At 44.3% G+C, this 19,174-nt stretch overlaps 1 protein-coding gene across 5 annotated transcripts in view; it reads left to right on the plus strand.

The window, feature by feature from the left end:
• Positions 1–8,538, plus strand: part of ZBTB44 (zinc finger and BTB domain containing 44) — a 31,140-nt gene extending 22,602 nt beyond the window's left edge. For 3 of the 5 annotated variants that reach the window (XM_083479301.1, XM_083479302.1, XM_083479303.1), the window contains 2 exons: positions 592–892; positions 3,080–8,538. In XM_083479301.1, the coding sequence (XP_083335427.1) occupies positions 592–892; positions 3,080–3,362 (584 nt within the window). In that variant the 3' untranslated portion in view covers positions 3,363–8,538. The remainder of the gene's footprint in view (positions 1–591; positions 893–3,079) is intronic. The other 2 variants (XM_083479304.1, XM_083479305.1) reach the window with 1 other exon arrangement.
• The last annotated feature ends 10,636 nt before the right edge of the window (positions 8,539–19,174 follow it).

A 19,174-nucleotide genomic window follows, 5' to 3' on the forward strand; every position in this document is an offset into this window, starting at 1 on the left:
TCTCCCATGTCCTCCTGTGCCCCTTAAATCTACTCTAGGGGGTTCAGGGAACAGGTTTAGGAGATATGCAGAGGGAAGAAGTGATCGGAACTTGTTCCCTCTGCACATACCACACATGGAGTTCAGTAGGACTTGCTCCTAGCTGGTGTGCATAGGATTGCAACTTAGGAGTGCATTTTCAGTCAACCTGTATAATCAACAGCAGAGAGGAAAGACTGCTTAGTCTTAACATCTGTCTACCATGAGGAGAAGAGTGCAAAGAATGTTGCACTGTGGCCGACCGAAAGCATTCTTGCAAGCATAACAAAATTACCAAGCATGTGATGCAGGCATTATTGCTCCAACACTACATCAGATTTAAGTTATGTATCCTGCAGCTGATTGATATCTAATTGAAAGATTCATATTCCCAGCTTTTTGAAAAACCACTGCTGTTACTTTCAGCCTTTGACAGCTCTTAGAAGCTTCAGAAAGCAGTTTCCGTGTTAATAGGTAGAAGCTTCTGCCCTTACAGTCTGTGAAGAATGGAGTTTGCCCCTCATTGGCTTAAGTTGGGGAGAGTCAATTTCCTTCTTCTCTGTCTTCCCACAGGCATTAAACCATTTCAGTGTGACCGTTGTGGGAAAAAGTTCACCCGGGCTTATTCGCTAAAGATGCATCGCCTGAAGCACGAAGGTAAACGCTGTTTCCGGTGCCAGATATGTAGTGCCACTTTCACTTCCTTCGGGGAATATAAACACCACATGCGGGTTTCCCGGCACATTATCCGCAAGCCTCGGATTTACGAGTGCAAAACATGTGGCGCCATGTTCACCAACTCTGGAAATTTAATCGTTCATCTGAGGAGTCTGAACCATGAAGCGTCAGAGCTAGCAAACTACTTCCAGAGCAGGTGAGGTGCACCGCAAAAAACCTATCAGGGAAACATGCCTTTTTTTTATTCCTGAACCATCTCTTCCTGTGCTTGGGGCAGCCTGTAGTATCTTTTCCCACCGGGTTGCCAGTTTATTGCAGTCCAGTGGGCTACTGCATCCTTGTCACCAATAATCTCTATTCTGCTTTTGGGGTTGTAAAAAACTGTATATATTCTATATATTACATAATCAGGGCAGCATGTTGCCTTTAGACTGCCTCACATTAACATTCCCCTCGGTTTACTGACCAGGAGTATCCATGAGGAGGTTAGCAGTGTTGAATAGGGTATTCCCACCTTCTTGCCTTTGTTTTCATAGCTTCTTTAACGGCTGCATCCAAATGAAACAAATTACCCTTTATGTGGCTGATCTGGTTTGCAATGTCTATTTATGTTTCAATACTACTTTTTGACGGGGAATTAATTTCAGCTGATGTGAAATGGATAGCCCTCCCAGTTTCAGAAAGGAAGGGCACCAACCAAAGTTGATTACGCCAGATGTTTAGCAAATACTTAAATAAATCTCCCATTGAAAATAATTGAATTGATACGGCTTTATACTGACTGGCTTGTACCTGGTAGGGCACCCTTTAAAGCCTACCACACAAAAATGTTTGTTACAACCCTTTATTATTTACTTCTAATATCAGTTTTCTCTAATATGTAATTGACCACAAAACAGTAAACTTAGGGACCTTTAGTTTCAAAACTTTTTTTTTTATGTATGCCATTTTGGTTTTTGATTTTGTCACAGATCAAAATGCTGGTATGTATTTTTGTTTAACTTTTGTTTTCTCAGACCTTTTTATGATTAGTTTTCTTGGGTAGCAGATAAATTTCAGTGTCTCTTTAAGTTTCTCACTCCCACTTCAAAAAAATTGAATTGCCCAAACCTCTGAATATTATTTTTAAATTTTGAAATCCTAGTCCAACAAAAATATTTTTCATTGGGTTTCACCCATTAAGGTTTATCCACACTTTACCTAGTCTTTTCAGGCAGAAGCCTGTGCTTTAATGTTTTGTTTTGTTTTGTTTTGTTTGCCCCGAGCTTTCCCCATGAAAACCTGCTCTTTAAAGCTGAATCGGAGCAAACGTCAGTTCATGTTTTCTGCAGATTTTCAACACTATGAAAAGCGAGTTTTCATGGGAACAACTCCAGAGTAAAAGTAGGGTGCTCATACATGGAGCTTTAAATCATGCCTGGAAAGAGCGGAGGAAAATTAAGTGTCGATAACCCCTGACTTTGCAATACAAGACCACCCAGTGTCATGGGAGAGTGAAACAATCAGGTTGAGAACTGAGGGTTTCATGCCCACCATGGCTTTTTCCTTGGCAAAATTCTCCACAACCGCCTTTTCCCCATGTTGCAGCTTCCCCCAGAGTAGAGGCAGCTAGTGTGGTGCCCTCCAGATGTTATGGTTTACAACTCCCATCATCCTCAACTCATGGCCATTGGCCCCAGAGCAGCTAGCTTAGTATGGGGCTATCTCTGCCAGGGGCAAGGGTGGGGTGAATACGATTCATGGGCATGATACTTGTTTTGTTTTCTATATTCTTTTATTTAGGTCTGCTTCCTTACTGATTCCTCTTTTTTCAAAGCAGACAAACACTAAATCTTTCCCCATCTTTTTGGGGCATGATTGCACTTTGATTGTACTGTGTGTTTTTCATATGTCTTGATGGGTGGCCAGGTTTGAACCTATGCCCAGATAATGAAATTACCACCAGGGAGTGGGGAGTGGAATACAAAATAGACCTTCTGCTTTAGTTTTGTATGATATCACTGCAATTTGGGGGCAGTTCACAAGTTTCAGCTTACATGCAGAAAGCTTGTGGGATTGCTGCATGTTGGAATTCTCCATGCTAACACAGACATTTGAAAAGAAAGCTTTGTGGTAGCATGAAGACAATAACCATGCTAGAGTCACGGGACAAGCTGCTCTAAAGGAGTGACCTAGCGTGTTATATAACACAGGTGTCACACAGCACCTTTGAAAGGCATATGAGAGCCATAATAGAGATTTAGTTCTTAATGGCAGCTTTTCCTGAGGCCATGCTGTGAAGTTAGCTTTATTGTTGCCTTACGACATGCTGTAGCTAGCAGAAGCATGTTGAATGTTTCACTAACAAGTAACTGTCTCTCTTAACCTTTGACCTCCCTTCTAGTGATTTCCTAGTACCGGACTACTTAAACCAAGAACAGGAAGAGACCCTTGGCCAGTATGAGCTAGGAGAGCATGGATTTGAAAGCAGCTCCTCTGTCCAAATGCCTGTCATTTCACAGGTTTCATCAACTCAGAATTGTGAAAGCACTTTCCCCTTGGGGCCTCTGGGTGGGTTGGCAGAAAAGGAAGAAGACATGCCAGAGCAGCCAAAGACGACTGCAAGTGCCGACGTGAGCCGGGATGACCCCCCGAAACCAGGGCTCTCGTCTATCACTATTGAATAAGTCCGCAGTTTGGTTTCATTTTTGTCTTTTTGGAAAGTGCCTGTGTTTGGTCTTGTACATTTTAATTTAATTTTCAGAAAGGGGGGGGCGAGAATGTACCCCTTTTTAATTTTGTAAGCTATGCTGTTAAAACCATAAACTGCAAAAGATATTACACTATTCTTCACAGCCAAACGCGCACTTCTGTGGAAACATTTTAAGACTGAAATGCACAGTAAGGTTCTATCAGAACATCACATGCACTTCTAAAGGAAAGCTAAGCACACTCAAACTACATTTGTGGTTTCTCATTCTGCAGTTTAGACCTAATTGTTAATGGATTGCTTCGCTCACCCCATTTTTGCAGGATTTCTGGTGCAGGAAGAAAAATTAATGGTGCTTAAAATGATGAGTTTTGAGTACACACGCGCACACATACACAAAAAAAACAAGTATGGAAGAGAAAAATTTGCCTGCGTTGGTAGACCTTCATGTATTGTTTAGAAGGAATAATTTCGGTCTGTTCTTTTCTTTAAGGCATGCTTACTATACTGTTTCTAAAGCTTACAAAACCTCTGTTTTTAGAAGCGGATGATTGATTGGCTTTGGCAAAGCAAAGGGGAACATGCCTAGGTATGCTCACCTCTGACATGCCACTCCTTTTTAGAAACTGTTCATGCAGATGGCCTTATCTGGATTTCATTCTCCGAAGTGGTACATAAAAAACTCTGTAGTCAAGAAGTCCTAGTTGTATTTAACATCATGGAGTAGTATGAATACATGACAAGGAGAGAGTTTACAAAAGGCAAAAGAGCTTTTGTGCATTAATGTACTCTTTTGCAGTTACACATCTATGTATGCACTTCGGTTTTATTATACTGTTTTTAGATAATGCAAGCAATTTATTTTTTTGTTAGAGGCCAAGTTTCTAACCCAACAGGGATTGTTTACAGAAGGCCTATTAGCAATGATAAAATCTTCCTGTTTTAAAACATTTTTATACCCTTGCCAAGCTGGTTTCATAAAAGCCATTACTCTGGCTACATACACAGATCCAGCAAGCAATAATCAGAAAGACTTGCCATTTCATTTCGCCCTGCAAAGTTTATAAAAGGTTGTAAACACATGATAGGGCATTTTCAGGCCGGCAGTTTTTGGGTTTTTTGCCAACATCTTCTGTCGTTGGTAAGGCTTGGAAATTTAATTTGGACTACATTTTTTAATCTATCTTTTTCATTTGTTTGGTTTTGAGTATCCTGACACATCAAAGTTTCACAATTCACCAAATGTTTTTTTAAGTGAAATTTATCTGAGGGAGGTACCAATGAAATGAATTTCACATTATCATCACACTAAGAATAATTTTTTTAAAGTGGGGGGCTGATAGGGAAAAAAATAATTGAGTCACTGCAGAGGTTAATTAGCAGGGCTGATACTTTATGCAGCAATAGTTGGAAATCATAGTTTTGAAGAAATTTGATGTTCTACTAATACAAAAAACTAAGGAGGCATCTCTTTGTACAAGTGTTCTGTTAAATAGATTTAGGTTTTTCTTCCCATGATTTTCAAATAGAATAAAAAAATCACACTGCCACTATTTTCAGCAGAAGATGCCCGCTCTGAGGCTCTGTCCCTCTTCTCAGGTTGAACCTGTATGAAGTACGATGGTTCCATCATATAACAAAAATCAGCAAAAAAGAATCATTTGTACTGCAGTTTTAATTATTCCTCTGGATGCATTAGACTGTCCATTTATTTTATCCCATAAATGCAGGATGAAACTGACTTGAAGTAGCAAATTCAAATAGGTAAATATTTTGTTTTGTCTTGTCACAAATCATATTAAGACGAGTCTAAATGATGCAGGAAGCACATCGGTTGCATGCAAATTCATTACCTGGCAGACCATCCAGCAGGTGTGCTTTGCAGTTGTTTAACCTCTTTTCCAGAGGATGGAGGGGGGTCTGCCTACACAGTACATCTTATCTCTATAAGGTCAGTTACGAGTCATAATTCGCAAGTGCAAATTGCACATTTGATATGTGCAAATGTAGAGCAGGTGATCTACATTTAGGAGATGTGAAACTTCATATCAGAAGTAATACTAAGGAAAACACTAAATGAAGAAATTCATAAAAAGTGTGTTCAACCTCAAGTTTATTCTTTCATAAGTAAAATTGAGCATAGTTACTGTTTATGTGAATTACGGGCTACTGTGTTGTGTCACAGTACAAAAAACCCACACCTTGTTGTATTTATTCAGTATTTTTAAATCCCAGCCCAGTAAAGGATCAGTTGAAAGTTCTCTCTTCCACAGAAAGAAACATTTTTGTAATACATAAATGTTTCCTGGTGAAGGAATACCCCCCTCTCCATTGAGCTACCTATCTGTGAAAAAGAGTCCTTGTTTTTGTTCCTTGACATTTGGAAATGTTAACTTGCTGAGTCAGATGTCTGTTAGAAGCATTTAAAATGCAATCGCGTAGGTGAATTTGGGGTCTTACCCATGTTTAACTTGAAAACATAACCCCACTTATTTAAATTAAACTTTACTTCCAATTAAAGTGTGCCTAGTTTAAATAAGCTATATGCATAGCATATTTTAAATCGGGGGTGGCAAACAGTCAGCCCCATGGGGTATTTATAGGCTTCTTGAAAGTTTGGCCAGTGCTGTGGAGAAATAATTTCCTCCTTCCTCCTGCAGCATCAGTCTCTTTACCCAAGAGTGACTGGTCTTCATCTACCCATCCCAACCTGGGCTCTCAAAGAGAATAACCCCAGGTTGCTGCCACAGTCTTCTATTTCAAAGAGCTTCAGTGAACTAATCTAAAAGCCACCAGCTGGATGTACAACCCTTCTTAAGGCTTAATAACCTTTGTCCATCCCTGTTTTAAATCCCACTGAGCCTGCGTCTTTTCCATCTTTTCCAAGGCACCATCATAAGAATTGCACTGGGGGAGCTCAATGATGTTTCCAACCCAAGATAATAAAATTGAGTTTCTTTGGTGATGCTTTTATAGTGTTGGGTTTTACAGTTAACCATCCTAAGTTATTCTAGCAGTCGTTCAGTGAGACCTACACATTTGATGTAGCACTCGAAAGAATCTGGATATACTGTACAGCCTTTCCATGATTTGTGTGTGAAAGATTTATAGGAAAAGCGTCTGTTATCATACAGAATTTAGAAAGGGCACAGGTGGGAGTTAGGATCCACACCTGACATTTTCCTCATCTCTCAGAAGTTGCACACTAGTGAGGCTGGTTTCAATGTGCCAACAGGTGATACCCACAAACACCTATGAAGAGGGTATGTGTACGTGGGAAATGAGACCATGTTCCCCCAAAGCGCAACATGGAATGTCAGTTTCATATAGCAAACCTCTTGTCACCAGCTTAGGGCTCATTTTGCCTTTTATGCATCTTTTGGAAGACCGTTCAGCCTCTTCTCAGACTGACCAATTTTTTTGCTCCCCATTCTAACACAGAACATGGTATCTGTGTCCTTAGTTCTAGTTTTGGCACTTATCCTTAGTCTGAAAAGTGTAAATGTGAAAGAGTGTTGTTTTTAAGCAACCAGTGCCAGTGTAGCAAAATATATGAATATATATATTATATATTTTATAAAATGAAAGTCCGTAGGCCCCAGTTCCCAAAAGAGCTTAAAACTGTATTTTTTTAACAATGCATTTGCAAATTTTAAAATAGTGGCTTTGGTCAGATTTTTTGGGGGGAGGGATTGTTACTAATTTTTCTTCACCAGCCTTAAGGTAGAAGATGGCAGAGGGTTAGATCCTGTTCCTCTGCCTTTTTCTTAAAAAGTCTGCAGAACGCAGTGCACCAGGAATGGTTTGGATGAGGATCACTATAACAGAGGCAATTTTTGCTGCTTAGTTGCCTTTCTGCAGAAAATAAAGGCTTGCTTTTCTTATCCCAGAAACAAACAGAACAAACAAAAACGTTAACAGTCATTGCCCTAAGTTTCTTTAGGAACAAGTGTTTCCTGCTTGGATTCAGGGGTAAACTCTGCCATTCAAGGCTTTCGGGGGTCACATTTGGCTGGGAAGCGGAGTAATATTAGAAATAAATAAATACTAGAGCTCATCATAGAATAAAAGCTGGTAATTTTAAAAAGAAATGATGCAAATATTTTTAAATGCAAGATAACTGGTTTTAAAGCTCTGTGGTGTGTTGTTGTTTTTATTTTAATTTCTCTGTGTGGTATCAAGAGTACTTCAGCGGGTCTCGTGAATCTCTCCCAGGGGCCTGGCCACCTCGATGATGCTCTCCAGCAGCACTCTTGTGACCTCCTTTCTGGACGGGGTTAGAGAGACCTCAGAAGGGTGGTGCAGTTTGGTTTGGTTTGGTTTCGGCTGCCCGCATGCTGACAGCTTTATTCTGACTTCCACCCCACCCCCCAACGGAAGCTGGAGAGTGCTTCCAGGCCCCACTTTTGCAGTGCTGTCTTGTCTCTGGGCCTTTGTAGAATCCTTAAAGGGGAAGGGAGTAAAGATGGATCTTGGAATGTGAACTGAACACTCAAGGGGCTCCCCAGCCACTGTGTGTGTGACTCCCTCCCCTTTCTAACTGTGCCAGTCTTCAGTCACCAGCTGCCCATCTCATACAGCTTTTCTCGTCCGTGCCGACCACAGCTAGGCTACTTGGCATGTTTATTGAACTTAATGGAGAAAAAAAAATGTTTTTTGGGTTTGGTTTTATTTTTAATGTTGAAATACACTTTGCATTTTATATACTATATCTGGCTATTAGTATTTTTCAGGAACCCATAGTTCTTGGTGGCTATATATATATTTTTGTGACTTTTTGTAAACTAAAGTGCCGTTTCACTGTTACAATCATTTTTAGAGTTCTTGTAATCAATGTGAATATCATGGTTTTTTCAAAAATCTGTTCTGAGCCTGTAGTGTTCGCTTTTGTGATTCTCTGTGTGTTGTATATATTCTGTATAGTTACCTTGTACTGAAATATTAGCTTGTTTGATATAAGAAGAATATGTATTGGGTACCTTTTTGCTAGCCTGGTTGTTTAATCTTTAAAAAAAAGTTCAAAAACAAAAAAAATCTCCAGACTGGTCCCATTAATAAGTCAAAATTGAGAGGGAAGAAAAACTAGTTTTGAGTGTATTTGGATAGAAACATGATAAGATTTTTCATTAAAATATTAATGTTTTATGGAGTAAGCACCTACTTTTGTGTTGTTATTTCTCCATGTCTGTGTGCATGTGATTTTCAGACACCAGGCGGGATCCAAAGGGCACATTGGCCTTATCGTTTATAAGGGAAATGCTTCCCATGCTCATGAGGAACTTTCTGCGCACATGGATGAAGGCCAACTTGCAGTCCCGTAGACTAAGTGCTGTAATAGAGAGACTGTCTGGAATGTAAACTACCATCCTAGCTGTGCAAGCTTTCAGGGTGAACAGGAGGTGAAATCATATAGCTAAGGCCTATTTTAAGAACCAAAGTGAGTCATTCTGCTGTACTGGGTTTCATGCATCCTACGCTATCTATGACCTGATACCCTTGCAAACGGGTTTGCAGCCAGTAGAACACAATATGTTGTGCTCAGTTCCTGGACTAGATGGGCCCCTGGCCTGATCCAGCAGGGCTCTTAAGTTCTTAAATCAACTTGTGGGAGCAAGCATATAGCCCTCTGCAAGGTTTCTGTCCTTTGGGCTGAAATTTTGCATTCTTGCCAGGGGTGAAAGGCTCCACGCAGTCAGGTGTCACTGGCATTTAAGAGACTACGCCTAGTGACTGGCTTCTGGTTTGCTAAAGAAGACGGGCAAACAACCTTGAATTGTTGGGGGACCCTCTTCTGTACGATCCAGTGCAGTTAGGTGTGAAAACCATTAGTCCCACTACGTATGCAAGAAAGTGCTACAGATGAGTTGTCAGGCACTTACTTTAAACTTAGTGCAACTTAACATTTTCTCAAGTGATGGTTTGCTAACCAGGAGAGAGAGGGACTAGTTCCCGTCCCTTTCTCAGTTCTTACCCCAGCTGGCTCCCATCAAAGGGAGCTGCTGGAGAGTTTACCAGAAGTGTGTGGGACTGTAGTTTTTGGGGTTTTTTAATAGCTTGAGATTTAGTTATGCATTTGGCAAGTCTCAAAGTGGAAGTTGCTCAACATGTTAGAAATCTGGAAGGGAGCTAAGCATGTGTGAGAGCTCTTTGTAAGATCCTGTGGATTACCCCACGAGACTATGGGAAAAGCTGGGGGAACTTTTTCAGCCCAAGGGTTACGTTCCTTTCTGGGCAGCCTTCTGAGGAGAGGGGGGGGGGTCACATGCCAGTGGTGGGTGGGGCAAAGGAAAAGTGGGAGGGGCAAAGAGTTTAACTTTGTACAGTGGACTAGTTTGTACACACCACTTAACTCCATCCAGACATGCAAGAGGTAACTTTGTACAGTGGACTAGTTTGTACACACCACTTAACTCCATCCAGACATGCAAGAGGCATTGGAGTTCAAGGGCACATCTCAACAAGGCAAAAACACTCAAGGAAGGTGCAATGGCAGAGGGAGGGGGTGTGGCAGAGGGAGGGTGCTGAGGGCCAGATAGGGGAACCTGGAGGGCTACATTTGCCATTCCTTGGCTAGGGAAACATCTATAGGTAATGGAATTGTGAGTGCTCCTAGGGGATAAGATGCTGTGGAAGATACATGCATCACCTTTTTCACTAGGATGAGCACACACTTCAGCCAATAGGCTTTCAAATGACAGCTCTGGTTCTCCCCTACTTTGGGAAAGAAATTTGGTTTTTCGGTTCAGGTTCAGTTGGGAGTCAAAACAGCTTTAAAATAAAAGCAGATCTTCCTACTGTCCATACTGGTTTAACTTTGCATCAAAGAGCCTTGCATGTTACTGCTTCTGCATCTGAGAAATAGTGTTGTGTTCTACAACCATGTAGGGCGTTTTCCCCCTCGCAGGACATATATTGGAAAGCCAAAATCCACAGCAAGAAAACAAGCCCTAAAGTCCGAACTGGATTTTCGAGTTCTGCTTCTCCTAACCTTCCATTTTTTGAAGGATTCATTTAAAGCTATGCTTACAACAGTGTAAACAAGCTCTTGTGTTATGTAAGAAAATCTAGGCGTGGGGGAGTCACCACTGCATAATGGGCAACAGAGTATTTTTAAAAGAGCGTCTTCCAAGCATAGACCCCCATCTCGTTCCCCAATTCAAGGGACTTCCCCCCCCCCTTTACGTAACGTTGGCAAGCTACAGATTTATTTCAGGGCTGACGTGACAGAAATTATAAACAACTTACATAACCACCAGTTGATTGATTTGAAATTAGTACAGTTAAAAGAGCACATGGAGGGGAGGACTATGGAGAACCAGTTAACTTTTTAAAAAGAGTGCTTTAAGGTTGACATTTTCCTCCACAAATTCACAAAAGGCTGAAGGGTTGTGTCAAATAAACGTTCTAAAGGGGAGGGGGGTTAAATCCCTATGGGGATGTTCAGAAGCAAATTCATGTTTATGTTATACTTCGGAGAAGCCCAGTGGCGTGATTTAAGAGTTTAAACTTATTTTGGATCTGGTTTCCTTTGAAAACACTTTGAGAATCTTAAATGTTCTTTGGGAGAGGGGAGTGTTTGTCAGAGATGATAATTTTGTTTCCCATGAGACAGCCATTTGTGGGACTGAGCACTAGGACTGCGTACATTTGGGGTGGTTTCAAGGGACGCGGGTGGCGCTGTGGGTTAAACCACAGAGCTTAGCACTTGCCGATCAGAAGGTCGGCGGTTCGAATCCCCGCAATGGGGTGAGCTCCCGTTGCTCGGTCCCAGCTCCTGCCAACCTAGCAGTTCGAAAGCACATCAAAGTGCAAGTAGATAAATAGGTACCACTCCGGCGGGAAGGTAAACGCCGTTTCCGTGCGCTGCTCTGGTTCGCCAGAAGTGGCTTAGTCATGCTGGCCACATGACCCGGAAGCTGTACGCCGGCTCCCTCAGCCAATAAAGCAAGATGAGTGCCGCAACCCCAGAGTCGGCCAAGACTGGACCTAATGGTCAGGGGTCCCTTTACCTTTACAAGGTTCAGCATTGTTGCAGTTTGTTATTTATTGATTTACTCATTACATTTATATACCACCTTTTCTTCCAAGGAGCTCAAGATGGTGTTCCCCTTCTCCCCAGCTGACCATCACAACAACCCTGTGAGGTGGGTTAGGGTGCCCCCAAGGATCACCCACCAAGTGTGTATCTGCACCCTGGTCTCTTCTAGGTCAAAGTCCAACACTCTCTTAACCACTACACCATTCTGGCTGCTGGAATCAGAGAATTGTAGAGTTGGAAGGGACCTCAAGGGTCATCTAAGACCTGAGGCAACCCCTGATATTTCCCAACAAATGCATCACAAAACAGTAATGAAGCGCCTTCAGATACATGTATTGCCACCTCTCCCTTTCACTGCCCACAGGTGCCTTGTATTGATGTGGTGACCTGTGGCTTTTAGCAAATAAATTTGACAGACGGACAGTGCTGCTACAGAAAAGCCCACATATGGGAAGTGGGCTGAGTTGTCTGCCTGCCTTTGTCTTTGAGTTGGGGCCTGGATTTGATCTTTTGAGCCAATTTTGCTGCCACTGCAATTTGCTGGAACGCTGCTTCCTAAACTACAGGCACTCAGGTTGCCAAATGGCTAGATAAAGCAGCCCATCTTACATGCAGAGCTGTTGTGTGTGCAGAAATTGGCAGGTGGGTCTATCCCCCGGCCTGAACATAAGCACCATCAGCTACTAAAATTGCCGCAGATCTAGCCACTGTCTGTTAAAAGATAGCCATGGGGGCCAGGTTAAAATTTGGCTGCTCCAGCTGATACCTGCAGCTCTGGTTAATTTTTCATTGTCTCCACAATCACTCAGTATTTTGCATGTTAAGTTCTGCCAGTGAGTCAACTGCCCCACTTTGCATACTCCTCCCCCTGCCCTCTTTGCTTGGCCTATGAGAAACTTAACGTCGCCATATGTCCTGGAAAACCAGGACATGTCCTCTTTTGGGGGGCCAATATGCCCATCCAGGCAGATTTTTACATTTTAAAGGACTTGGGTGGCTCGGGCTGCTCTGCATGCTGTGTCTGCTGCCAGCCTGATCTGGGGAAAAGAGGTGCATGGGCGCAGCAGCAGTGGCCCCCTACATCTGTGCCTGCATGCCTCTTTCCCCAGCTCAGGCTGGCAGCGGCTTGGGCTGCCCTCTTTTTTTGCTCTTCAAGATATGCCAACACTAGAGAAACCCTGCTGCAGACCTGTGTTAAGCTGCAGAGAAACCTGGACTGGATCTAGACACATCAAAGAAGCACTTCAGTTAAAACACGTAAATTTAAACTGGGCAAACAGGTAGAGAAAAACCAGGACTCCACAGCGTCATCTGGTGGCACAATGTTATATCGCACATACAACACATATAATTCACGTTTTTTTTACCAATCTAGCTGAGTCTGAGTTAAGTTACCCTTGACATGTGTGTATCTCGTGAAATCAAGGCTCAGGATTTAGCGGTTGGCTTCGTCTATAACCAAGCTACAGGATATTGTCAGTCACCCCAATTCATTTTGGTTGGGGCAAAAGTGCAAACACTATAGAAGTACATTTTTGCATAGGCAGTTCCCAGTACACAGCACACATGACATTTTGTAGGATCCATTGGGCTGTTAAGGAAAGCACAGAGACCTTACATTTAGTGTGTGTATCCCCATCCGCTAGAAAATTAACATCCCCACCCCCTTACTATTCAAGAAGGAAACTCTCTGAAAAGCTCCTTTGAGAATTCTATCCTTGGGATAGTTACACAGGGAGCAATGTAATACATAAAGAACAATATTTTCCACCTCTCCCTGACCACGCATACTTCTATAATAATTTACATCTAAATGTGGGCACAGTTTGGGATCTCAAGAGCTGTAAGTGCCTTCCTTAACGCATCAAATGGCAATTATAATAATAAAAGTAATAAGAACTTAAGAAGAGTCTTCTGGATCAAGCCAGTAGCTCAGCTAATGCAGCTTCCTTTTCTCACAACGACCAACCAACCAGATCCCTGTGGGGAACCTGAGTTCAGCAGCACAGCAGCACCCTGCCCACCTGCAACTCCCATCAACTTGTAGTCAGAGGCATACTGCCTCCACCAATGGAAAACCATCACAGAACTTCACAAAATAATAAAATGGTGAAAATTGCAAAGTATGGAGAGGACATCTAGCTAACAAAAAGTCCCAGATTTTAATACATTGCTTTGCGACTCTACTGGCTCATGTTTTAAAGGTGCAATTAAAGAGGCATTTTACAATCAAAATGGGGGAGAGGGTGTAGAGATTATATCAGAATACATAGTTGGTTTTCCAGTCCTTTCCCAGTCAATCCCAGCCCCCTCCTGACTTCAAAAAAGAATCATAATAACAAGGAAGATTTTTTTACATTTTTTTTGTAATGTGTTTTTGTATATTATTTTTAAATTTTCTAACATATGCATTTAGATGCTCTCTGTACTTTGGTACGCATTACTTGGCTGGAGAACTGCGCTGCAAAATTCAGAGAGGTGCAAATTTCGAAAGGAGGAGGAGGCCTGGCTTTCGCTTTGCATTTTCTTTCAGAAAGAGCAAAGTAGGTACCTTTGCCTTTAAATGTGAACTGGGTCAAAAGTCTGCCCCATCCCTAATCTAGATTTTCAGAAGCAAAACCAAAATAAGCAGACAAGTTTGTTTAAAATATATGTAGCTCTCTCACACAAACTCCTGGCTCTTAATCTGCAGCCAGCTCTGTCCTCTTCTTCCTCAGCCTGCCCTGGGCATGGATGAGTTTGTTCTGTTCTGAGACTGCAAGGCAGGCAAAGCCACACGTAAATCATAATGGGGTTATCTCCCTCCCCCCACCTTCCCTGGACGCCTTTCTCCCTCTGCCACATTTTTTAATAACAGTTTACTATTCTGTGAGTGCATATAAAGCACATGCCCTGTTCATCTAGCCAAGGAGTTTGAAAGCCTGTCAGCAAGAACAACCATCAGACCCGAGTGGCTGATTTATGCAAGCAGAGATACTTGCGCCAAGTCCTAGCCACATAATGGTTTCGATTCTGCGCGCGCACACACCCTTCCAATAACTTGGCAAACCTTCCGCAATCACCTTCGTCCAAACTTTTGCCTTTTATAGCCTTTGAACAACACTTCTTAATTCTCTCCCTGTCTCGCTCTCTCTCAAAATGCATAAGGTAATAACAATATTACCCAAGTATTTCCTGCTTCTTATCTCAGCTGTTTGCAGTTGGGATTTAGTTTGGGAAACATACAGCCTGGAACACACACGTTTGCAAGATCCATGTTCCCAGTTCATGCTTGAACATGGGAAGTATGCTGGGCCAAGGGGTAACCCATGCAACACTGTCCAGGACCGGTCCCGAATCCAAAGGTTCCGCTAGGAGTCAGTCTGACAGGGCCAAGGCAGGACATGAGGCAGGAAACCAGGCAAGGACAGGTACAGGATCTCAGGCAGGATCTAGCATACAGCAGTGTTGCTCCCGCAACCTGGGTTGGGGTCCAACAGCCTTTGGTCTTTATCAGGGTAGCAGCCGGTACTGATCCCCAGCAACTCACCTCCCTGTTTCGCCCAAACGTGAGCACTCCTCCCGTGAGTACTCAGGTCTCTCCTTCTCTCAGACCTTAGTCTCTGCAGCTCGGGAGACGTCAGTGGGTGACTAGACCCAGGGGCCGCCTCATCCTCCCCTGAGCCAACCAGTAGTAGAGCAGCTGTAAGTGATGGCCCAGCTGAAGGCGACGAGGTAATCCATGTATCTGGAGCCAGGGCAGGCTCAGGCCCCTGACTCGGCCCAGCTGGTGTTTGTTGCAGGGGAACCTGTGCAAACTGGGACTCTTCAGGGTCATGCCCCAGACTTGTTTCAGGTGATGCCTGAGGCAAAGGATCCGGTGCAGACTGAGACTCCTCTGGGTCTGAGTCCGAGCCCAAGTCCCAGGCCATCACAGGAAGCCAATTTTGCATCACAAATCCATTGCAGGGGGTTGGACTAGATGACTTATTGGGACAGAGACACACACACGCATTTACTATAGGCAATGCACAGGAACACAGAAAGATGTGACAGTGTCAGATCAACTCCCAAAGCTTTGCAGTTACAGCATCTGCCTTTGTTGTGGCTTTATTTAAGTTCGTTGGCTTGTTTTGCATTTCTATCCCATCTTTTCCTCCAAGGAGCTCAAGGTGTTACACGTTGTTCTCTCCCTACCTGTTTCATCATCACAGTGAGGGAGGTTAGGCTGAGAGGCATTGGCTGGTCTAGGGTCACCCAGGCTGGATGGGGGTTTGAACCCTGGTCTCTCAGGTCCTATTAACCATGTGCATTGTCGGGCGTACTTTAAGGCAGCAGTTTGCTTGTGTGATCTAATTATTACAGCCTTTGGAAAGAGCTCCTCCTCCAGGCTTTGCAACTGGGAGCCAGGATAGACCCCTGTCCCTACCTGAGTTCCTTGCTCTTCAGAGGATTCGGGCTACAGTGGTGGCGGGTGCTGATCGAGGGGCAGGATGCAAGGCAAGGAGCCTGACAGTAGGGGGCGCCAGAGTCAATGCTCAGGCAGAGCCAACTATCTTTGTCCCCCATCCCGCTGAGTTCTAAAAAGGGCAACAAGGAAACAGGCAATGTCCTCATTCTGGACCAGTTAAACGTGGGGAGGTAGACAGCTGGGGGCTGGACAACGGCAGCTTGAGCTTGGTGGGAGAGTGACCCATTTGGCTTAAAAGATCAGCCTCCACTAGGACTAGGGATTGAAAACCTCATTCCTGGGGGCCCAAAGAAAGGAATGCATCCCTCTGGCTGAAAAGGGTTCCTCATCCCTAGACTAGATGGTCCTCCCAACTCTATGATAGTTTCTGCCAACTCTATGGTGATTCTGTGACTTAGGACCAAAGGACAAAGGCATCATTAGGGACCAATTCATAGTCTCTTCCCCAACTGCTAGCAGTTGCAGGGCTGTCATTTTCACTGGGAACCCAGAAAGAGAGCAGGGCATTTTAACCCTTTCCTTGACACCAACAGGACTTTCCCCCACATGTCATATGAGTGGAGGAGGAAGGAAGAAACTCTTGGTGTTGGCAAGGCTGAATTTTCACCACACACACACACACAATGCAACGCAAGACACACAGTCACACAGTCTCTCAGACTTGCACACATTCTCAGACACAGACACTCTCTCACACACAAGCTCCTAGATTTATGCTTGTTGTCCAAGTGGAAAAACAGCTGAGGCGGGTTAATCAAAGACAGCAGAAGATTTAAAGCAAAATCCTGGAAGGCAGCGTCTGGTGGTGGTGGTAGCAAGCAAAAACTCTTCCAAACATGAGGGCCTCCGTGGCTCTGCTCCAGAGCAAGAAGATTTGCACCTGGCCATGATAAACATCAGCCAGAGATGCAGACTGGGCAATCCTGAGAGCCATTCCAGGCAGAAACCAAACCAAAAAACCAAAAACAAAACTCCGGGGCAGGGTGCACAGGGTTTGAAAAACGACAACATCTCAAAGCGATACGCACTGACCCCACATATCTGTGGCCAAAGGCTAGAAAGGGCTTTGAGGCATTTCTGGATATTGCTGGCCAAAAGAGTCCATTAACCTCCACATGGCCTCCGTCAGATTTAGGGCTACTGCACTCAGTCAGCCAGGGGTGGCCCAATATATTTTGCTGCCTGAGGCAAAGGGTAAAATGCTCCCTCCCTCATTCTACCAGCCAGAATGACAACAAACTCTCAGGCTGCACACACAGTATTCTTTCTCTTAAAGCACCGTGTGTGTGTGTGTGTGTGTGTGTGTGTGTGTGTGTGTGTGTGTGTTTGCCTCCAAAGAATTCTGGGCAGTATAGTTTGCTCAGTGTTGTTGAGAATTGTAAGTATCTGATGGCTAGACTAGAGTTCCCAGAATTCTTTGAGGAAAAGAACGTGCTCTGAAGGTGCTTTGAAAGCATCCTTCCTTCAGCACTGGTGACAGAACAACATCCACCACACCTGAGGGCAGTGAACTAACTTAGGGGGCTGCAAAGCACAAGAAGCTCTGTCCCCCAACACCTCGCCACCACCCAGCTTCTGCCACCTGAGGCATCCACCTCACTCTGTCTAATGTGTAGGGCCAACTCTGCTGCCACCGTTTGCTCTTGTTGATCACTCCTCTACCAAGCTCTCTCGTAGGGAAGCTCACGCCCCAAAGAAGCACCTACAAAGAACCAATGAGCAAGTAGACAGTGCAGTCTGCTGCTGCTCCTCCTTCCTCTCCACCACTGATGCCTGGGCCAGAGTGAGGGGCAAGTGAGCAAGCACGAAGAGCAGGTGAGAGAGCTCTTGCTGGTGGCTCCCCTGCTGGGGTGAGGGCCATCAGCAGATGCCCAACCATGCCAAACCTTGATGGTACCCCTAGTTGGGAGCTGGAGGCCAGCCATTATCTGGAAACCCCCAGGTTCCCCAGCCTTGGCTTCAACACCAGCAGGCAGCCCAAGCCCATTGTTCCAATCTCAGGTCTCCAGACAGACAGTCCTCTAAGATATTTAACAGAACTCTTTGCTCCTGTCTCGTCTTGACTACAGTGGTACCTCGGGTTACATACGCTTCAGGTTACATACGCTTCAGGTTACAGACTCCGCTAACCCAGAAATAGTGCTTCAGGTTAAGAACTTTGCTTCAGGATAAGAACAGAAATCGGGCTCTAGCAGTGTGGCGGCAGCAGGAGGCCCCATTAGCTAAAGTGGTGCTTCAGGTTAAGAACAGTTTCAGGTTAAGAACGGACCTCTGGAACGAATTAAGTACTTAACCTGAGGTACCACTGTATTTGCTAGATTGGGTCTCCTTTCTCTCTTTCTCTACACACATGTGCACTGCGGGGGGGGGGGCAGATCTGTTAGGGCTGGTGGGGCACAGGCCCACTAGTCTCAGTCTGCCCTCAGCTGGCTCCCACCTGCCTGCCTTCTTACTTACAGTGATACCTCGGGTTAAAACACCTCGGATTACAAACACTTTGGGTTACAGACTCTGCTAAACCAGAAGTAGTACCTCAGGTTAAGAACTTTACCTCAGGATGAGAACAGAAATTGTGCAGTGATGGAGCGGCGGCAGCAGGAGGCCCCATTAGCTAAAGTGGTACCTCAGATTAAGAACAGATTCAGGTTAAGAACAGACCTCCAGAATGAATTAAGCTTGTAACCAGAGGTATCCAAAGGGTTGTTGAGTCCAACTTCCTGTGATGCAGGAAACACAACTCAGGTTATCAAAGAGCATTGGTCCACCTGCACCTTTCTTACAATGTCCTCCCCCCAACCCCACCTCTGGAGGGCGAAGGGGTGCTGCTTTTGTCTGGGAGTTTTTGTTCCGCCTCTTTGTCAGGAGATGAGCACTGGCAGGCATGTGCTGAAATGTACTCTCCATGGCTATTAAAACCATCTGCTCCTTCCAGATGTTTGGTCCTCTGTTTGTTCAAAATCCCTGGACAGCAGCCTCTGCTTTGGATAAATTGGACACTAGATGGTCTGGGGAAGACAGGAGGAGAGGGGAGTGAAGTGGGGGGGGGCAGCTTCATCTGCTACAACCCCAGACAGCAGCTATTTTTTCTTTAAATATATAGGGCCCATGTTTTTCAACATAGCAAGACTTGGAGGATCCTCGGGAGAGCCAAAGGACGCTCTCGCTTTCCTGCAACATGAACAGCACCAGGCAGTTTGGCAGAGCCTCTCCTTGAAGGCACCTCAGCCTCTTACCACCTTTGGCTTCTGCCTCTTGGATGGTGTGCAAGAGTGAGCAGCTGGCGTTCCCAAAGGGAGAACAA

This window comes from Podarcis liolepis, assembly GCF_965112155.1.
Source record: "Podarcis liolepis genome assembly, chromosome: 16".
In the NCBI taxonomy this organism is placed as follows: Eukaryota; Metazoa; Chordata; class Lepidosauria; order Squamata; family Lacertidae; genus Podarcis; species Podarcis liolepis.